At 34.3% G+C, this 20232-nt stretch overlaps 4 protein-coding genes across 4 annotated transcripts; 2 read left to right on the top strand and 2 right to left on the bottom strand.

The window, feature by feature from the left end:
* Nucleotides 1-1658: 1658 nt before the first annotated feature.
* Nucleotides 1659-5635, top strand: LOC142540327 (uncharacterized). The gene is made up of 2 exons (XM_075646391.1): nucleotides 1659-1933; nucleotides 3170-5635. Exon 2 carries the CDS (start codon nucleotides 3481-3483, stop codon nucleotides 5392-5394), a length of 1914 nt encoding a protein of 637 aa, XP_075502506.1. The 5' UTR covers nucleotides 1659-1933; nucleotides 3170-3480; the 3' UTR covers nucleotides 5395-5635.
* A 647-nt stretch (nucleotides 5636-6282) lies between these two features.
* Nucleotides 6283-7246, bottom strand: LOC142538976 (plastidial pyruvate kinase 2-like). Its single transcript, XM_075644271.1, has 3 exons — nucleotides 6959-7246; nucleotides 6659-6834; nucleotides 6283-6522 (listed from the first exon to the last, which is right to left on the bottom strand). Exons 1-3 carry the CDS (start codon nucleotides 7043-7045, stop codon nucleotides 6369-6371), a joined length of 417 nt encoding a protein of 138 aa, XP_075500386.1. The 5' UTR covers nucleotides 7046-7246; the 3' UTR covers nucleotides 6283-6368.
* Nucleotides 7247-8259: 1013 nt separating this feature from the next.
* Nucleotides 8260-11302, top strand: LOC142540326 (F-box protein At5g52880). Its single transcript, XM_075646390.1, has 6 exons — nucleotides 8260-8609; nucleotides 8710-8864; nucleotides 9385-9472; nucleotides 9897-10099; nucleotides 10633-10778; nucleotides 10998-11302. Exons 1-6 carry the CDS (start codon nucleotides 8416-8418, stop codon nucleotides 11124-11126), a joined length of 915 nt encoding a protein of 304 aa, XP_075502505.1. The 5' UTR covers nucleotides 8260-8415; the 3' UTR covers nucleotides 11127-11302.
* Nucleotides 11303-12261: 959 nt separating this feature from the next.
* LOC142540325 (reticulon-like protein B3) lies at nucleotides 12262-14898 on the bottom strand. The gene is made up of 5 exons (XM_075646389.1): nucleotides 14617-14898; nucleotides 13313-13493; nucleotides 13085-13226; nucleotides 12757-12826; nucleotides 12262-12666 (listed from the first exon to the last, which is right to left on the bottom strand). Exons 1-5 carry the CDS (start codon nucleotides 14798-14800, stop codon nucleotides 12503-12505), a joined length of 741 nt encoding a protein of 246 aa, XP_075502504.1. The 5' UTR covers nucleotides 14801-14898; the 3' UTR covers nucleotides 12262-12502.
* Between the last annotated feature and the right edge of the window lie 5334 nt (nucleotides 14899-20232).

Below are 20232 nucleotides of genomic sequence, written 5' to 3'. Positions count from 1 at the left end.
CTAATTGTATTAGTCAATCCAAATTGCGGAGGATAGATGATCAGGTCCATGATACTTGTGCCGAAGAGTTACCTGACTCAAATCCACGTTTTGATTCCCAAACTGAGTCCTCAACATCTGGAAATTATGAAAAACACGTGGTTGTAAAGAGGAAAGAGAAACGAATTCAACTGTATCAGTAGATGACATGGAGTTCCTTCTGCAAGGCAGCATTTGAAGGATCTCAAATGGACATGTTTGAGGTTTACACTGCCGGACAGTTTGAAAAATTCTAAAAAGTTGAAGTTCTTGAATTGCTGGATGAAACAAATTGATAAGATTGATCCATATTGCTTAAGAACATCTCACCGATCCAAGTTCAGGGAGATATTTTCTGCCTCCTGTGTTCCATCTGCAATGGAAGAAGCTATGCTTATTTCAAGCTCGGAGACCTCAGAATCCTTTTTTAGCAATCTTCCAAAGAGAATCCAGCAGGTTCTGGGATCTGGAACAGACTTGCAGAATCTGGCACAGCGAGTGGTCAAATCATTCATTCACTGGTTGCATCAAAAGCGTGAGACTATAATTCTATCGATCAATCACAAATGCAAATTCGGGATGGTTCTTGCAGTGATGCCTTTGATGGCAAATTGATGGAACTTCTCCTAAGGGAACCCAAGGAAATGAAAGAGATGCAGAAGGAACAAGATTCGCTCACAAAAGCATCTCAACCCCCGACTTCATCAGAAAATATACTCAAAGAGTATCCTTTGTTTTGTCATTTTATATTCCTAATTCTAAGAGCATCTAAAGTTGCAAAATAGCTTTATTTTTATGTGCTTCCTTGACTGTGCAACAGTTATGAATTACAAATTTTTCTTCGAATGGAGATTATGCGATCAGATGTTTCCGCAATAATAGAGGAATCTCGAAAACAAAAATTGCTGAAACAAATTTGTTCACTCTTAGAGATCATTCAATATCTTGTGGCAGGAGGTATTCATGGTCATAGTAGCTTATATGATTATGTAGAGAGGACTATCAAAGCAAGGTAATCACTTGAATTCAAACCGGGAATTCTATCTTTTCTCCCTTTTCTCAATATGAATTTCATTTTGTCCAAGCATTTACATGTCATTGAGACGATCATATGGATTTTGACACTATGGCGTTTACATGTCATTGTGCTGAATAATAATGTTTGTTATAAGTTGGCTTTTGTACTTTATTATAATCAAGTAACAAAAAAGAAATTGTCGTAGTTTTCATTTGTTTGTGTTGTGCGAAGGAGAAAAGGAACATCTTTGCCGAACCCCTAGGGGTTGGAGCTTTCTTTCTTTCATCTTATTGAGCTTAGAGCCTAGGGTTCTACGAACTATAGTCTATATTTACATATTGCATGGTCGTATATTGTAGAATAACGTAAAAAGAATTTCCCCAAATGGAAAATTTGAAAGTATCCATTGTCTACATAATTTAAAACAAATACATCGATTTTGGCGTAATCATTATCCTTTATTTTATGTCAAATCACATGTAATTGCTTAAATCATTTTAAAGTTAATTTAAAATAAATAATGGAAGCCAAAACTTTAGACCTCGAACTTTTTCACTTGTCGATACAAAATTCAACAAAATCTTCTCTCGATTGAGCATTTCAAGTGTCAAGTAATCAATTTGGATAATTCATTCAATGAAGAGAAGGTTGAACAGTGAATACCCGGAGGAACTAACCTGCGCCCGCACGCGGAGGATTGACATTGTCGCTACCTTGCATACGCACGCGCCTACTCAGTCACATATTTACCCTTGGTGTTCTCAACCGATCTTTTTTTCCCTCCCCACCTCTCTATTTTTCCTCGTTTCGAGATTTGCCGGCACCCCCCTTAGTTCCCTTTGCGTCTAACGTGGGCGCTTGTGCTGTGCAGAACCACTTTTTCCTTGAGATTTCAGGGTAATTCATTCTTCTTCTTGGAATAGTATTATTCGGTGTGTTCTGTGGTGTTGCATCGATTTTATTATACATTTTTTAAAAAATTTCCTGTGATTGCAGTTGCGTTATTGATTGATAGATAATTTGATTGTGTGTATATTTCCAAGCGTGTTTGGCCGCTTATTTCTGATTATGTGCATGTGAAGACAATCAAGGCTTGAAAGAAATTGAATAAATCTATATTTAAACGTGATTGATTTTATGTCTGACAGTATTCTTCGGGTTCGATTTACTTTACCTTGGCAACTTTTGCAATGGCCGGGGCTTTGATTTCATTTCATTTTCTATGCATCCTTCAAGATTTTCTTGAGTTAATCTGACAAACTACAGATATTTTGTGCTTTTTCTCGAGGGAGGGTGAATTTCCATTAAAAAAGTGCTTTTCTTTTTTATTTTTCGAGTTAGACAGATGTATGCTAAAGCGTGTTCTTGCCGTCTTTGTTTTTTTTAATCTCCTTATGAATCTGAACCTCTCTACAGTGGTTTTTGTTCGGAACAACGGAGGTTTCTCTTTTCAAATATTTTTATTAAGAAAAAAATTGGAAACAGAATCATTGGGAGTAGACAGTGGAGTCTAAACAACAGAACTATTGAATGAATTTCTTTTGATCGTGTTTCTGAATATTATGCCTTTGGGAGACTAAGCTTTTCATGCTCATCTTCATGTGCAAGTTGTTGTTAATGATGTTCACGTATCTAACAACCACTAGACGCCCATTAAATGAAGGAATCCATTGATTGTAAATGAGCTGATTGAAGCAAAAGATGATGGATTCTGAAAGTTTTGTATCGTTTTCTCTTACTGCCTCTTTGTTTGTACACGCCTCACTCTCTTGCTTGTTCTCATGCATAAACACACTTCATTCTGACAAATGTCTTCCTTGAGCTGCCTTTAGATCTTATTGGCCTTGGGACCTTGTCATTTAGTTTCGGCTCCCTTGAAAAATATGCCAAAAGTACTTGGTTCTGTCATGTCATTTCAACTTGCACACGGTACTATGCCGAGTTAATTTTTATAGAAATATATGAATTCATATATTCTAATTTGAGTGTTTCAAGCTTCGGCAGACATTATATGGAGTTGATGTTCTTGTTTCGAAGCCACTTTACTCTTTTCACTAGATTGATTATCAAATTGTGTCAGTTTTAGTACGTAAAACTTTGTTTGTAATCATGGATTCTAATGTCTTGAAACAGGATGACAGTCGGGAGTCTGGGTCCTCAACATATTTAAATAATCCTTAGTTAATGTTTTCTTGTCTCTTGTGACTTGTTCAAATAGTATTCTTCGCTCTTCAAATGGATCGCCAGGACACTTCAGGTTTTGTTAGTGGTGGTTGCTTCCTCATAAGGAACTATATAGTTTGATATTTAACTTTTAGATTTTCTTTTTCTATTCTTTTCTTCCCACAGTCTTCTCTCGCTTATAACTCAGAAGTCCAGTAGATCTTTTTTTTTTTCATTTTAATTGGATTTAAGTTCGATTGACCAAGTTGTAAGTTCAGTGCATGGATGGTATCCCTGGCTATACCACTCTTCCTTCTGCATCAAAAGATTTGGAACGAGTTTTACCTTACACCGCTGTCTCTGCTGTACATGTTGATTCACCTGGTGTGTCAAGTTCTTTATTTTCGAGTGGATGTAAGAGAAAATGTTATGATATTAATGGACATATAAATTGGAGAGATGGGTCTCCTCTGGCTCTTGGATTGGGGCTTTCATCAATTTCCTGCACTACCACATGCTCGGGGAAAGAACGGGAAGAGGAGTCTTGTATAGATCTTGGTCTAAGCATTAATCTCAACACAGGAGATGAAAGGCTACACAATTCAAACAGGCGTTCCACTGGCACTTTGAATTCATTTGCGACAAGGAAGCCCACTTTAGACCTTCAGTTGAGCCTATCCACCAGACCCTCTGAATCTGATGTTACCACTCTCAATCATGGATTAATTTCTTATCCGAGTAATTTTGAGCCCCCAGCTTTAACTTCAACAGTCCAACTAGTGGATGAAGGATCAACTTCATCCCGGTGGAAAATTGGTCCTCTTATTCCTCCATTGCAAAATTTTGAGAGTTCTACCCTTTCTTACCTGGACCATGGTGGTGTCAATTCTAATTTTGTACTTCCAAGATTGGTGGAAAATTGGTCCTCTTATTCTTTCTTAGGTGGCACTGCTTCTGATCTACCTGATCAACAACACAAAAAGAGCTTGAAAAGCTGCAGGTTTGAAGGATGCACTAGAGGTGCAAGAGGTGCAAGAGGTGCTTCTGGTCTTTGTATCTCCCATGGTGGTGGCAAGAGGTGTCAGAGGTTCGGGTGTCAAAAGGGAGCTGAAGGCAAAACTGCTTTTTGCAAGGCACATGGAGGTGGTCGTCGCTGCCAGCATCTTGGATGTACCAAAAGTGCTGAAGGCCGCACTGAGTACTGTATTAGTCATGGTGGTGGTAGGCGGTGCAATCATGAGAATTGCAGTCGTGCAGCAAGAGGTAAGTCAGGGTTCTGTATTCGTCATGGGGGTGGCAAAAGGTGCAAGATGGAAAATTGCTCGAAGAGTGCTGAGGGTATCTCTGGACTCTGCATATCCCATGGAGGTGGCCGTCGTTGCCAATACCCGGACTGTAAAAAGGGTGCTCAAGGAAGTACCATGTTTTGTAAAGCTCACGGCGGTGGCAGAAGATGCACATCTGTCGGGTGCACAAAAGGTGCAGAAGGCAGCACTCCATACTGTAAAGGCCATGGTGGTGGGAAAAGATGTACATTGCAAGGATGCACCAAAAGTGTGCATGGGGGAACTTTATTTTGTGTTCGACATGGTGGGGGCAAGAGATGTGCTGTTCCTGAATGTAGCAAGAGTGCTAGAGGGCGCACAGATTATTGTGTCCGCCATGGTGGCGGAAGAAGGTGCCAGTTTGAAGATTGCCCGAAGAGTGCCCAAGGGAGCACAGATTTTTGCAAGACACATGGTGGAGGAAGACGATGTTCTTGGGGACAATTGGGTCCAGAGCTTGGTCGTCCATGTATGGTTCCATGCAATAAATTAGCTAAGGGAAAATCTGGCTTTTGTGCTACCCACAGTGCTCAATTTCCTAATAAACCAATAAAAGAAAGCTTTGGAACAGTGTCGACAACTAACGACACACATTCCGCAACATCTACACAAATGAAAAGCATTTCTTCCGCTGGAGACGTTCTTTCTTACCCTTTCACCCTGCTGGACCATGGACAGTTGATCCCTCCCCCAAATATGCCGAGCCAGAATTTCACCTTTGGAAATGCTTGCTTGAATCATCTCACTCTTCCTGAGGGCAGAGTGCATGGAGGTACCTTGATGGCAATGCTTAGGGGTGGTACAAGCAACAATAATCAAGAAATTAGTGGTGGAGCTGAGCCAGGAGATCCCCTATCCTATAACTCATAATTGAGCGCAAGCAAATTTATTGGTTTCAGTCAACTAGTTTGCTTTATGTTTGCATGGAGGTCTGAGCACGGTGGATAAAATTATTATTTCTTGTACAGTGTCCGATAATGTATGTGTTTGCGTGCGTCGTAAGTGTCCAAGTTAAAATGTGTGGTATTGGGATTTCTACAGTGTCAGATTTAGTTAGACATGACTGTTATTTGAAATATTATTATATTTATTTGAACTGTAGTTTACGTGATTTGCCGTTGGTCGTTCCCTCTAGTTTTTGACTTTTTATGTTAGGTTGTGTGATATGCACTAGTGGGTTAGTTAATACAAAGCAAACTATATCTTCCATGGTGCCATAGAATTACAAATAGTTAAGGGAAAGGACAACAAAAATTGGGTAAAACTTTCGGTGTTTCAGTTGATCTCTCTCGCGTTTCTTAATTTCATTATGTAATTTTTCGATGAATCCTTTCTGCCACTTAACCCTTATTTATTTATAATAGTCATCAACCAAAAAAGTCCTCATCACGGTATGATGCTAAAAATGGTTATATTTGACAACCAAAGAAGGTAGAAAATTGAGAACACATGAGTTGCTATAAATAAATATAATAGAGGGAAAAACTCGCCACACCAATTTCCATCTACACATTGAAAATCAATTCAATTTGATGCAAAGGAAAGCCCGTATCATTGCCCCAACACTTTCCTGATCTGGATATTATGCTAATGAATGTTCACCTTTAATAAATCTAACGCAGTGGCAAATGTCTCCTCGGCATCAGAAGACAACTCCATGTGAACGGGCAGACAAGTAAAATGGCCATGAAACCTGTTCTGATGAACACAACAATTGAAGTTCCAAGCGTATTTGAGACATCATTGTTGCATGGAAAGCAAACATTTCACTCATGATTCTGCATATTCCAAAATTGGTAAAATTTGGCTGCATTAAGTAGGATATGCATCCACATGCATAAAAATCATGCAAAGAACATTGGCTTGGGAATTGCTAAACAAAAGAATGCACTTGCCTGGAAGGTTTGACCTAGATTTGAAGGTGTTTGTGCACCCACTATAGTAGCTTCAGTCCGCAAGGAGACATTGTGCATTACCTTGACTGCTTTCAGAGGAAACCTTTCATTGAATGAGAATCCTTTCAACAATTTTTGTCTGAGTCAAAGTCAAATCATTCATGACAAAAATTGTTGCAAGAAAATATACGAGAAAAGGATAGATATTTAATCTCAAAAATCAAGAGCAGAGTACTTACTTCCCATGAGCAGTTTCTCCAGAAAGCATAACCGCATCGGCACCTTCTTTAACGGCAATCACAATATCTGAGACCTCTGCTCGGATAGGTATGGGATGAACTATCATACTCTCGAGCATATTCGTGGCCACTATGACTGCTTTTCCCATACTACGACATATCCTGATAATTTCTTCCTGCGATTGTCATATTTTGCTTTCATGTCAAATTATTCGGAGTCGACAATGTATTGGTAGGAAAATGTAGAAATATCCATGAGCTCTAACTGGCATAGCAGGCAGAGACAAATCATAAGATTACCTGCAACAAAGGGACCTCTTCGATTGGCAATTCTGCACCAAGATCTCCTCTGGCAACCATGGCCTGAGAAAGAAGAGAAACGACCATGACCTCACTGTATTTAGTAAATGCATACCGGATTAAAAGTAGAGAACTAGAGATGACTCAAAAAAGAGAGAAGTAGCAGTTTGGCTCCAATGGAGTAATGCCTCCACAATCCACCTGCTGTTCAGCTGTTTCCCTCTGGCTGACAACAAGACTACGAATTCTAGTATTATTTTTCAAATGAATAAATAACAGCATTTAGAAAAAATAATACTCTTAGTATAAAAATTAATATTTTTTTATAGATAACCCAAATAAGAGATCCGTCTCACAAAATACAACCTGTGAAACTGTCTCACACAATTTTTGGCCTATTATCAAATGCAGATTTGGGATGGAATGCTCTCTCAATTTTAACGATGATGTGGATGTCAAAAATATTATTTTTTATGCTAAGAATATTATTTTTTATTATGAATATCGAAATGGTTGAACCGTCTCACAGATAAAGATTCGTGAGATCTTCTCATAAGAGACATGCTCTTTCCTGAGTATATATGATTTGGTGATACAAGATGGCAAAGAAATCAAGGCAAAGTTTAGAGTGATTTTAAATTATGAATTTTGAGAATTTTCATAAATGAAATAAATATATTACTTCAATAAAGCTCCAATTTTATATTATATTATAAAATAAAAAGAATAGGTATGAGACGATTCTATCAACATCCATGGAGTGATGATATGTGTACAACAATATTTGTATAACATATTTTACACTATAGAAAATTATATACTAAAATTTAATTTATTAACATTTCATGATACATTGAATATAAAATCTCACGATATAATTTATGTATATTATTATACGATATATTGTTTGTATGTTTAACATTATCTATATCTATGAGACGAATCGACCTGATAAATATCTATCATTAAAAAATAATGTTTTCGACATAAATATTAATATTTTCACGGAAAGAGTCATGTTGTAGATCAATATCACAAAATTGATTTATGAAACTGTATTGAATGAGTTTTTGTCATATAAAATTGTAATAATTTGATGAATTATCGTTCTAGACAGATACATACGAGCTTGAGCGTAGTTAAAATAATTTTTTTTAAAAAAATCCGGACCACCTTTTACTAATTTTTGTGTAAAAAATAACAAAATTGACACATAATTGCATTTTTATCGGTTAATTTAATTTAATTTAATTTAAATAACTAAAGAGAGTCGGCGATAAGTTTTATATTGATGGGATTCAAACTTTAAAATATCCATTGGTTGTCGTCGATCTTCAATTCGAACAGCTGAAACGGCGTCGTTCTCTCTTCTGCTGTATTCCCCGAATATTGCCGTCCATACGTACAAGTCTGAGACTATATGTTATTCCGATCTTTCCCTAATCTTTTGGATTTGTATGATTATGATTAAAACTCCAATTCAAAGATACCAAAATCTTCGCTTGAAGGAATCCCTCTGTCGACCCTATCGTTACTCATTAGCATGCAAAGAGTTGAGCTTGTTCCTCAGAAGCGCCTACTCCATATGCCCCAAAAATCTGCAGTCCCAAATTTTCCAAGACACCCTTTTCGCGTTTAGCCTCCTTCCTGAGTAAGTTTTGGAGGCACACATTTTTTCCCCTTATTATTGTTTATTTATCTCCTTTAAGTTTGCTGGATTCAGGGGTTGTATTTGTGTTTCGGTTATTTAGGATTCAAGTGCAGTCTGCTATTTCAGCAGCTAATTCTCTTTTGCAAAGCGCGGAGTTTGCTCTGCCGAAACAGAAGCGGGGTCTGGCAGTTAAGGAATACAAGCATGCAGTGGTTGCTTGTAAGAGAAAGTCCAAGTCCCTTAAAGAAGAAGAAGGTCTCTTTCTATACGTTCAATTTAATTGATTCGTTTTTTGCTGTAATTTTGAAAGAGTTTGTACATTTAGTTTATCTATATGATTTCCTGTTTTCCAAGGCTCTACTCACGTGGAGAGGATAATAGATTAATATCTAATTTGCCGTTATCTCCTCTCTCTTTTGGCTAATTTCGTAGGTTTTTATGTAATTAATTAGTTCATGTAGCTCTGATGTTACTGCTCTGGCATCCATTGGGTAATGTTGTCTGACTCATAGCATTGAATTTGTAAAGAAAGTGATTTTTAATTTGACCTTTTTTTTCTATCTTTTTTGTATTAAGCTCTTGGTACTAGTCTTATGCTAGCGTATGCAACTGATCCTAATATAATGACAATCTCTGTGTTGTCGCGGATGTAATGTTATTATATGGCATAGTTTGTTTTGTTCATTATCTATTCTTTCGCGTGTGGTTGCTGACTGCTGAGTTTTGATTGCTTTGATGTTTGATTTTGTGTGTCAAATTGTGATTTTTTCCCCAGTTCTGACTGTGCTTCCTCGGGATGTTCTTTTCCACGTCTTTGGCTTCTTAGATTTGCAGTCTCTGGTTTCTGCGGCTGCAGTCTGCAGGTGCTTTACTTTCTGCTTTTTATTTGTGCTTGAAACTAGGTTCACATCTGTGGATTGTGGATCGCGAATTATTCAGTCTTTGATTAGCTAAACATAAGGCATTCCTTTGGAGCTTTGGAAACAAAGGATTGAAGGAACAAACAGATTTTTGAAGGAATTGTAAAATGTATGTTTTTACTAGAGGAAACCATAAAAAACTGGTTTATACCTTCTGCTCGAGCCAATGACGACATCAAATAATTACCACATGTTATTTATTTATATTGGGGATACATTTTCTGATAGGGTAGCTGATTAATAAGTTTGATCAATGGATCAGAATAATACTTATCCTTCAGTTGTGCCTCTTTATTTATAATTCATTTCCTGTCCACAAAAACAAAATTGTGAAACATTCTAGATCATCAGGTTCTCCCATGTGCAGGTTGTGGAATGCGGTAGCTAGTGACAACCATTTGTGGAAGAGTTTACATGCTACTTTCTTTGGTAAACTTGACAGTTCATTTAAGATCAATGGCAATAATACTGATGGAACAATAAAAAGTAAGAAAGATGTGCATTCAGCCAATCACGCTGAAACTAAGGCTGATATTGATTGGAGAAATGCTTTCGAAAGATCCTATAGAGGTATATTGCAACATCCTTAGTATTAAATATCTTCTTGGATGCTATGTAGGCCCTTATACCATACCCCGACCATTTGTAAGACTTCAATTTTTTTTTTAACTTTAGAATAAAGACAGCACATTGCTAAAATATGTTATATCATGGTCGACATGTTGCCATGTTGGGATCCTTTGCATCTACATTACTGAATGGAGATAATTTTTCTCATTCATTTTGGATCACAAATGATTATATCCCATTTCCGAAATATCAAAATGCTATCGGAAATTTGAAGATTTGGAATTTAGCCAGACTAAGATTAAACCTTATTTCATGGAATTTACGTGATGATCCTTTTCTAAGGTAAACCCGGGAGGGATAAGTTGATCCATGATTTATGTTTCATCTCTCTTTCCATTTTTATTTGTTATGTGAAATCTATGGATCAATTCAGATTCTTTCTTTTTCTCTTGGTTCTTCCCATGGACGTGTTAATGAGTAGATTGGCGCTGTATATGAAGCGGATACTTAATTTGGCTTTCATGTGATCGCAGAGATTTGTTGGAGAAGATTTAAATCTCACAGGGGATACTGTTCGAGTTGCGGTTCAATTGTTTGGTTAAATAGCAACCAGTGCTCCAATACCTTGGGTACCATAGACAACAGCACCCACCAAATCAACCCTCTATCCACACGACAGGTGAAATCCTTTTGAGACATATATCTTCATTGTAGGGCAATCTCTAGTCGTGCTTGAATTCTTAGCATCATAGAATCATGGTTATCTTTCATGTGCTTGCTCATCTTTATGTGTTGAAGCATGTCTAAAAACTTATTGCTTTGACCATATAATCCATTATTTTCTACTGAAATACAAAAACAAGCGCAACCCAATTTAACTTGAGCCAATTTTTGGCAGCTTGTGGAGTATATCTTAGGTGGCTCTTTTTCATCAGAATCTTCCTCCGACAGTGACAGCGACAGTGATACAGACGACAATTCCTTCTGCAAGCTATGGGCATATGAACTATCCTATAGCCCAGAATAGCATTTGGAACCTCCTAAAGAGACCAAAAAACCCACTGTGATAAGCAAATAGGCCAGTACGTCGTGAAATTTTAGATGGAGGAAAATTTATGTTTTCATTTATATTCATGATAATAAATATATTTACTGTGAACTTTAATGATCATTTTAAAAAGTCTATCGTGTTAAAATCATCAATATTACCTAAATTTTTCTTAGGAATTATGAAATTACATTCAAATTTCGATCGAATAATAATATTGAGTTTCTGGAAAACAGTAATCGTTTGAACGTGACTTTTTTAGTTTTGAATTTTAACGTTAGAACTATTGTAAGCATTTATCAGCATAAAATACTACTCTAAATAAAAATCTTACGGCCACAAAAATTATCATATAAATTTACCTAAGTGAAAGATCTCAAAACCTTCTGTCCATAATTCTGTTAAAAAGCTTGAATATGTCCATTTTTATCTCAAATTTTCATTCTATTATTGAGTATGTATTTCGAGAATACAAACTTAAATTGCATTCATAACGAATAATGTACGGATTTCAACTAAATCACAGAACCGCTGCTTGCTTCTACTCAGGGGTGGCAAAATGTAACACGATTCGTTAATCCTGACACGATCCAATACGAAAAAAATCGGGTTCGGATTTTTCGGGTTCGGATTTTTCGGGTTCGGGCTGAGTGGGTTCAGGTTAGTGTCCGGTTAGACGGGTTGGGTCGCGAGTTGACCCGATTTTTTTTTTTTTTGAAAATATTACCTATATTTTTATATATTGTATGTTTGAACAAAATTTATTGTATATTTATATGATAATTTTCATCATTTAATATTTATTTTGTATATTTTTTATTTTTTTAACAATTATTTATTTAATCGAAAATTTTGTTATTATGTATTTAAATTGAAATATTATTATTTTTTATTTTTTCGAATTTTTTTCATTAAATTTTTTTTAAAAAATAAATAAAATTTGGGTTAGACGGGTTCGTGTTCGGGTTTGGGGTTTTACGGGTTGCTTCGGGTTCGAGTTGAAAAAAACGCGGGTTGACCCGAAATCTGACCCGATTTTGAGTGTATAACACCTTCAAGTGAATACAACTCATAAAAAATAAATAATAAGAATAATTATAAAGGAAGCTGTCAGTTATGGTGATGCCAATCGCAACTAGTTAAACCAAGTAGCCGCAACAAAGCAATTTGATTCAAACATTGAGTAGCAAAAAACTCAACTGCCTCACAAAATTACTGAATCCATCATAAATTATATGAAACCATAGACTTCGTAAAAAAAAAACAAAAAACAAAAATCGGTACAGTCTTGGGTTCTTCTATCAGACGCCCGAGTCTTGCAGAAAAAACACTTACACGGCACCATTTTGCAAGATCTATGGAAGCTTGTCTTTAATACCTTTAGGAATTTTACTCAATACCTTTGCATCGAACACAGCATATTGTTTCTTGAACTCTGCCTCAGCTCTCTCGGCAAAAGCATCAATCTGAGCATCATATTTTTCATAGATTACAGGTACTGTGTGCACCAAAATGAAGCCTATATATGAGAAATGGGAAATCGTGAGAAAAATCAATCGAGTAATGCAAAGAATATTGCTTTTAATTCCAGAATTAAGTTACTACGTACCTATGTAAAACAAAGTGAGGAAGCTGCAACAACTTCCCAGAACAGATAATACCCATAGGCCAACAATCACCTAAAAATCAGAAAACATAAGGATTTATGATTAATGAACAAGCCATGTACAATTACAATAAACTTCATTTCAAGTAAAGTATTAACATGATAGTATGATACCAAAAATGATGCATTATTTAGTTAATTTCAAAACAACTTACCCGGCCATCAAGAAAAATATGGTCTATGAATATTTGTTAATATTGCAGGCAAAATGAAATTAAAATGGAAATTGCATTCAATAATCAAGTAAGAGTTAACAAATGCTAGCACATACAGCAAGGAATTTCTTAAGATCTCTCCCGCGCGCAATATCTCGAATGATAGCAAAAGCTCTGTTGAATTCGACCCTAAAGGCAGAAGCCACACCCAAGATGATATCCTCTGGAATAATGACTTCTGGTATCTTAGGTGGAGATCTGGGATGCACAAGTAAAACTGAAAACTAAGAAGATTGTAAAAAATGCCAAAAAAGGAAATCTTATGGGTCACTTGAGAAGTATACTTGTTGATGAACGTGGATGCATTTGACCACAAGAAAAGGACTGCCAGGGCAAGAATCAGGATGTGGCACAGTAGTGAGAGCAAATGATATTCAAGCAGTTCAAAAAACACCCAAATTGCGGTGGCAACACCAAGCAACCCGCCAGAAATTTTCTTGTCCCTCCATAGGAAAATATCAGCAGCTGATAAATTATCAATGTGAGACGATATACAAAACACCAAACATAAAGTATATCCGACTACATAATAACATATCGCCAGTTCTTATGGCTGACAGTTCTATAGAATTTCAACAGTATGCATACAAGCACCACTGGCGTCCAGACCAGTTGAGAACATTAAATATAAAATTTGAGACTGGCGACAAACTCATCAACAACCAAATCCAGATCACAACTTAAATTTATAAACTATACCTTGTATTTCAGATAACCAAAGTACAAAACCAGTCCCTCAAAACTCAACTAATTTGGTTCCCATGCATTCACATGACATCAGACTCTTCATGTTTCGAGAGAACATAAACCATCCAAAGATATACCACATTAATGATAATAACATTCCTTATTATGAGAAAACTGAAGGAGTCTAACTCCCATGCCTTCGCGTCAGACTTTTTGTCTTTCAAGAGGACATAAATCATCCATAAATATATCATACAAAAATTAATTTTCCAGTTCAAGACATGGGATTCACAGCATAAAACTTAAATCTTGACGCTCTCAGATTTCAAGCATCGAGAGGATGAAACAAAGAAAGAAAAGTAGCACGTGAAACTGCGAGCACTATTTTAACATATTGTCAATGAGAAGTCCATCAGTCATGTTAAAACCATATAATAGATTTTTGAAGGGGTAAAAGTACCAAAGCCACTGAAAAGGTTTTCTATCCTTCCATACTTATTATCAACGGAAAAACTCAAGAAAAGTTTATTTCTCTACACCCCAGGAAACAATTTAGAAAAACGACATACCTAACATTATCTCACATGGACAAAATATAAAACCGTCCATTACGCCATCTAAAAGAAACACACAGTGTTGATAACTTCGTGAATTTAGCCTTTATTTGTAACACAGTTTATCTGCGGACTATAAAAGAATTACTGAATGAGAACATATCTAGTGAACAAATAAACAATATCTAGTGAACATATCTGCAAGTGATCCAATCGACACATCCAAATCCTAAAACCCGCCATCAACACAGAGATATATTTTGCATTCCTCGCTCTATCATAACCACAAAATCTAGAGCAAGGAACGATTAAATCGATAAATAAAGTTCATAGAACGAAAATCGTACGCTTTCCACCGCCAAGGACCTTGTGCACTGGCTTTTCGCGGCCGAAGAGACGATAGATCTTGGAGGCCGGTTTTTCGTCCCTATCGTTGTCCGAATCCGACGATGAAGATGAATCGTGACTGTGAAATTTCTCCGTGATCTTATCGATCAAGGTTGGCTCGTGTTTCTCGTGCTCTTCGGCCATGGATCCCGATCAGATTCACGATTTCACGAGTTGTGTTTCCCGATCGGCGCTTTTTGGGATGCTTTTTGCTTGACTGTAAGAGAGTGGGAACTGTGGTGAAAAGTTCAGCTTACAAGGTTTTAAATCCATCTAGGTCTCTGGCTTGGAGTTTCAAAGCCTTAAGGCTCGTAAGAACCCGAGGCAACATATTCTTTTTTCCATTATTTTGATTTTGACAAAGATGTAATATTCTATGAAAGTGATATCTTTCGGGGACGGAATCGAAGCTTGACTATGTTACATTTAAAAATAGATTTTTTGAATTTTAATTTAAAAAAAGGGGAAAAAATGGGTTTTGTTTAGATTGGGTTTTGATAAAAATGCAACTTTTCCCATTTTATTTTCAAACGATACTCATTTCTGTTTTTTTGTTTTTTTTTATGTTTGCACTTTCTTGATTTATTGGTTTGATTCATATTGTATGACACGATCATTATGAGTAGAAGTGAACAAAATTTCGGTAAAATCGAATTAACCGACCGAACCGAGCCAATTCGAAATTTCGTTTCGGTTATTTCGGAAATTCGATTTCAAATTTAAAACATCGGTTATATCGGTTAATTCGGTTCGGTTACGATTTTCAAAATTTTGAAATCGGTTAACCGAATTAACCAATATAATATTAGTGAGTCTCATGTGGGACCGTCTCACGGATCTTAATATGTGAAACGGGGTTAATTCTATCGATATTAACAATAAAAAGTAATATTATTAGCATTAAAAGTAATACTTTTTCATGGATGACCCAAATAAGAGATCCGTATCACAAATACGACTCAGTGAGACCGTCTCACACAAGTTTTTGCCATATAATAAATACTATTATTTAATAAATCTTTAGTATTTATCAATTTTTATATATATTTAAATTTTTAATTTTAAAATCAACTCTAATTCTAGACGCCTTGGCTTTCTCGTTCTCACTTCTCTATTCTCCGCTCTTGACTTCATCCGTCGCCCACCCATCTCTCGTCACCGGTCGAGACAATGCTTACCCATGTTATGTTATTTTATAAAAAAACATGTATTAATTATATTCAAACAAAACTTATACATTTTGTGATGTGTGTGATTTTATATTTTTATGCATCTGTGTAGACTGTAGTGTTCAAGAAAAATTACATGTATAATTAAAGTTAAATCACAATTTTTTTTAAAAATATGATCGACCGAATTAACCAATTTTAATTTGGTTCGGTTATCATCGGTTATGAAAATTATTTTGATCGGTTCGGTTATGGCTAATTTGGTTCGGTTACGACCGAATGAGCCCTTCCTTTTATTTGCTTTATTTCCTAACATATCTCATTGAACAAAAAAAATGTCATACTTGATGTGAAATGAAAATACATAATTATGTCTCTGGGAGGTAAAATATGTCAATGTTTGATCAATGTTATGAATTCAATTTCTTCTCTAGGGTGTTTTTTCGGACGATTATGTCACACATTTCTTGTTCAATATATTTTATCTGACTGACATGGTTTATAATTTCACATACATGAATTCGATTATTACGTTGATGTATCGACTAAGAGATTTGAAATCATCAAATCCATGAATTTAAAATTTATTTGATTGCTTCTCATTTCAAATTTAGTTTTTCTCTCGCTTCAAGTAGTAAAACTGTCTTGCATGTAAACAATTATGACCCAGGAGACTACGTTATTCTAGCCCAGTGGGTTTTTGGGCCTGTCAAAACCGTTGAAAGAGGGCTTGCTTGGAAAATTCTGTGAGGACCTCATGCAACATGGCTTGCTTGGAAAAGTTTAATTAATATGAGATAAAAATTAAAATTAACAAATATTCAATTTTTTTATTCTTTTATTTTCTATATTTACGAATATTTAAAAATTAAAATATACATTATTTGAATAACTAATGTCTAGATAATAATTTATTTTATGAATATACTACTTTCAAATTTTCCTAAAAAAAATATCAATCAATAGAAGGATAATATTGTCTATTTAAACTTAAAAAATAAATATCGAGCATATTTAACAAATAATAGATGGAGTGTGAATAACACTTCCCTCGTTAATATTAAACTTGATTTAATCACCTCGTGGAACAATTTATTTTTGGCAAAAACTTGTGTGAGACGGTCTCACGTGTCGTATTTTGTGAGACGGATATCTTATTTGGGTCATCCATGAAAAAGTATTACTTTTTATGCTAAAGGTGTTTTTGGTTGGTGTGATTAAATAAGGATAAATGAATAATCACATACTTATCTAATGTTTGGTTAAAATTTTAAGATATATTAATAATCATTTTGACCCGATTTAAGATCTAATTTTATGATTAATTATTTGATTATTAATCTAACAAATTAATTAAGTGGGATAAGTTATCAACACACCACAAATTACATTTTTATCCTCTTATCTCTTATGAAGATAAATATTTATTAAATTCTAATTTATTGTGTTTAATGATTACCGTAATATTTTCAAATATATTTTTAATAAATATCTTTAAATTAATTTTAATAAACATAAGTTATAAATATAAATATTTAATTATCTATTTAATTATTTTAAGAATATTTATAATTATTTAAAAAAACAATAATATTATAATATCACTAAACTTTATTTAACATTATAATTAATATTCAAAATATTACTATTATTTTAATTATTAATTATAAATATTTAATTATCTATCACATTATTGTAAAAATATTTATAATTATTTTAAGAAAAACAATAATATTGTAATTATTATTAAAATTTTATTTAACATTAACATTCAAAATATTATTGCTATTTTAATTATTAAAGTAAATACATATTTACAAATTTATTTTTAATAAATATATTTAAATTAATTTTAATAAATGTAAATTATAATTATAAATATTTAATTATCTATCCAATTATTTTAAGAATATATATTTAATTAGCATTTGGGGCATTTTGGTCATTACAATAAAATTTACAAAATTAATCAATAATTTTAAAATCATATCAAACACCATGTTATTTATCCCACCATACTATTAATCCATATATCTCATTTTTTAATCATTCTAATTATTAATCATTTACTTATCCTAAAAGTATTACTTTTATTGTGAATATCGATAAGATTGAGCTGTCTCACAAATAAAAATTTGTTAAATTATCTCTCAAGAGACTACTTTTATTTTTTGATTCAACAAAGCAAGATCACTTCCCCCACTTTACAAATAAGCAATTTTGTGTGGTAAAAGAAATTATTTTTGCAAAATTTACCCTTTTAACAGTCTTTTGACTTCATTTATTTTCTCTTTTGTTTCCCACGTTGTTCCCGACTTTAATTATTTTTTTTTTAGACAAGTAATAAAGCACTTTTCTAAATAATTCCAAAAGAAATTAACACTTTTGGTAGCCGAGGACCAAAAGTATATATAGAGGATATGTTTGAACCTTCTTTAAAAAACCAAAAACAAAAGGTGTTATCTCGAAAATATATTAGGGAAAAAATATAAAAATATTATTATGTGAGCCGTTTGCAATTTTAAAATACATTATAATAATATAATAGAATGATCAAATCGATCTTTTTAAATTAAAATTAAATCTAAAACACAATTAAACTTTTTAATGCCCAAAAATGAATATTTATTTCATATATCATATTTGAACAAATTAGGGTAAAGGCCCAAAGCTACAAGTCAAACCTTTAAATACCCAAAGTCCGAAGGCTGTCTCGGCGTGCTACGGCTACGCACAGTCTCCAAAATCTGCTTTGATGTCACAGATTTATTATTATTTAGCAAATAAAGACTGGAAAAAAGTAAAACTCAAAGTTCCAAATATTTCACTAATCTCTTCCCTTTTCTTTCGACTCTTTCTTTTACTTCTCTTTTCCTTCTTTTTCTAACTTTCTTCTTGTAAATTTCTGCCCATTCTGGTGAATTTTCTTCTTCAGTTATCATTTTTCTCATACACGTGCATGCTACACTTTTTTTATTTATTATTAAATAAGATTATATAAATATATAATAAGTAGGCACTTAAAATATAATTCAATGAAGTGATCACTCTTCCAAGTCCTGTTTTTAATTAATGCATTTAATTGTAATTACATTTAAAAATTATCCTATGTATACTTAAAAAAATTATTTTATAGTTAATATTTTTTCACACAATGAGAGTGAATGAATTTGATATATGCTATCTATGATACTTATGTATCGAGTTAAATCGTCTTATTATTATAAGGCTACGTTTGGTTGGAAGGATATGATAAACTAATGATTAGTATGTAAATGATGAAGAAAATGATTGTGGTAGGCTTGTAATATATGGTGTAAAATAATATTATGTTTGGTAAGAGGATAATTTTGAATTTTTTGATGAAAAGACAAAATTGCCCTTCCCCTTCGCGGCGGCGGCGACGGCAACAGTGGCGGCAGGGGCCGGCGGCTGGCCGGCCGAAAATGGTCGACCGGAAACGGCTGACGGGGGCGACGGTCGGAAACGTCCAGCCGGAAAAATCGGCCGGCGCCGACGGTCGGCCGGCGGTCTGCGGTCGACCGGTGGTAGGCCGGCGGCGGTCGGTGGCGGGTAGTGGTGGTGAGTTTGAATATAATAGAGAGGTAAAATTGGAAAAATAGGAGGTATTAAGAGTTGGATAAATAATCCTAGGGGGTGAGAATGTATTATTTTAACCTACCTAATATAACCTAATCATTCAAAGGAGGGATTGACTTGGTTAAATAATCACGCGTACCAAACAGCTGACTAGGCAGGATAAAAAAATAATACCCCCTAATCCTGCCAACCAAACACTCCCTAAATCTATAAAATCATTTTACAAGATACTTATTCTTCCTAGATATATCTTTAAAAACTTGATTATAGAGTTCTTGGGAAGTTTTATCAAATTGTATTATAAATCATAAGATGTTGTAAATATTTCTAATTGTTTTTACCTTGTCACATGCTCAAAAAATACATTGGATTTTGAATAATATTTTATGAAAATTTTATTATTTTGTTTAGTTCATAATTATTTATACAAATTTTCTAAGATGCTAATTTAGTAATCAAAATATTTATTAAACAAATTTGACTTTTTAGTCATCTAAAAACACAAAATAATTAAATATGAACTAACTCTATAATATAACAAATAAATCATTAATTTATTGATTTCGAACATCTATTTTTTTACTAAAATATTTATTTTAATCTAAATTCAGGATATTATAAGGAATTTAGTAGATCCAAACCGGGTCAGCAATAGTTGTCATTAATTATGGGTCCGGGTCAGGGTCTTCAGCTACAAAATACAGTCAGTGCTGCGCTCTGCATGAGTAGTCTCTGTTTCGTCTGAGTATAATACAGTGTTTGGTGGCATCTTTTTTGACCCGTTTTTTAACTTTAATCATTTGTTCC

Source organism: Primulina tabacum, chromosome 3 (assembly GCF_025594145.1).
Source record: "Primulina tabacum isolate GXHZ01 chromosome 3, ASM2559414v2, whole genome shotgun sequence".
Lineage (NCBI taxonomy): Eukaryota > Viridiplantae > Streptophyta > Magnoliopsida > Lamiales > Gesneriaceae > Primulina > Primulina tabacum.
The sequence above is the reverse complement of the archived record's forward strand: the minus strand, read 5'-3'. Positions and strand labels throughout refer to the sequence as shown.

Bases quoted from the DNA above. Each gene is read 5' to 3' on its own strand.
- LOC142540327 (XM_075646391.1), top strand. From the start codon at position 3,481: ATGGATGGTATCCCTGGCTATACCACTCTTCCTTCTGCATCAAAAGAT.
- LOC142538976 (XM_075644271.1), bottom strand. From the start codon at position 7,045: ATGGTCGTTTCTCTTCTTTCTCAGGCCATGGTTGCCAGAGGAGATCTT. The intron at 6,835-6,958 runs GTAATCTTATGA...TGACAATCGCAG, and splicing joins AAGAGGTCCCTTTGTTGCAG to GAAGAAATTATCAGGATATG. The intron at 6,523-6,658 runs GTAAGTACTCTG...ATTCAATGAAAG, and splicing joins GGAGAAACTGCTCATGGGAA to GTTTCCTCTGAAAGCAGTCA.
- LOC142540326 (XM_075646390.1), top strand. From the start codon at position 8,416: ATGATTATGATTAAAACTCCAATTCAAAGATACCAAAATCTTCGCTTG. The intron at 10,100-10,632 runs GTATATTGCAAC...ATGTGATCGCAG, and splicing joins TTTCGAAAGATCCTATAGAG to AGATTTGTTGGAGAAGATTT. The intron at 10,779-10,997 runs GTGAAATCCTTT...AATTTTTGGCAG, and splicing joins ACCCTCTATCCACACGACAG to CTTGTGGAGTATATCTTAGG.
- LOC142540325 (XM_075646389.1), bottom strand. From the start codon at position 14,800: ATGGCCGAAGAGCACGAGAAACACGAGCCAACCTTGATCGATAAGATC. The intron at 13,494-14,616 runs GTACGATTTTCG...ATAATTTATCAG, and splicing joins GGTCCTTGGCGGTGGAAAGC to CTGCTGATATTTTCCTATGG. The intron at 12,667-12,756 runs GTACGTAGTAAC...TCTCATATATAG, and splicing joins CCTCACTTTGTTTTACATAG to GCTTCATTTTGGTGCACACA.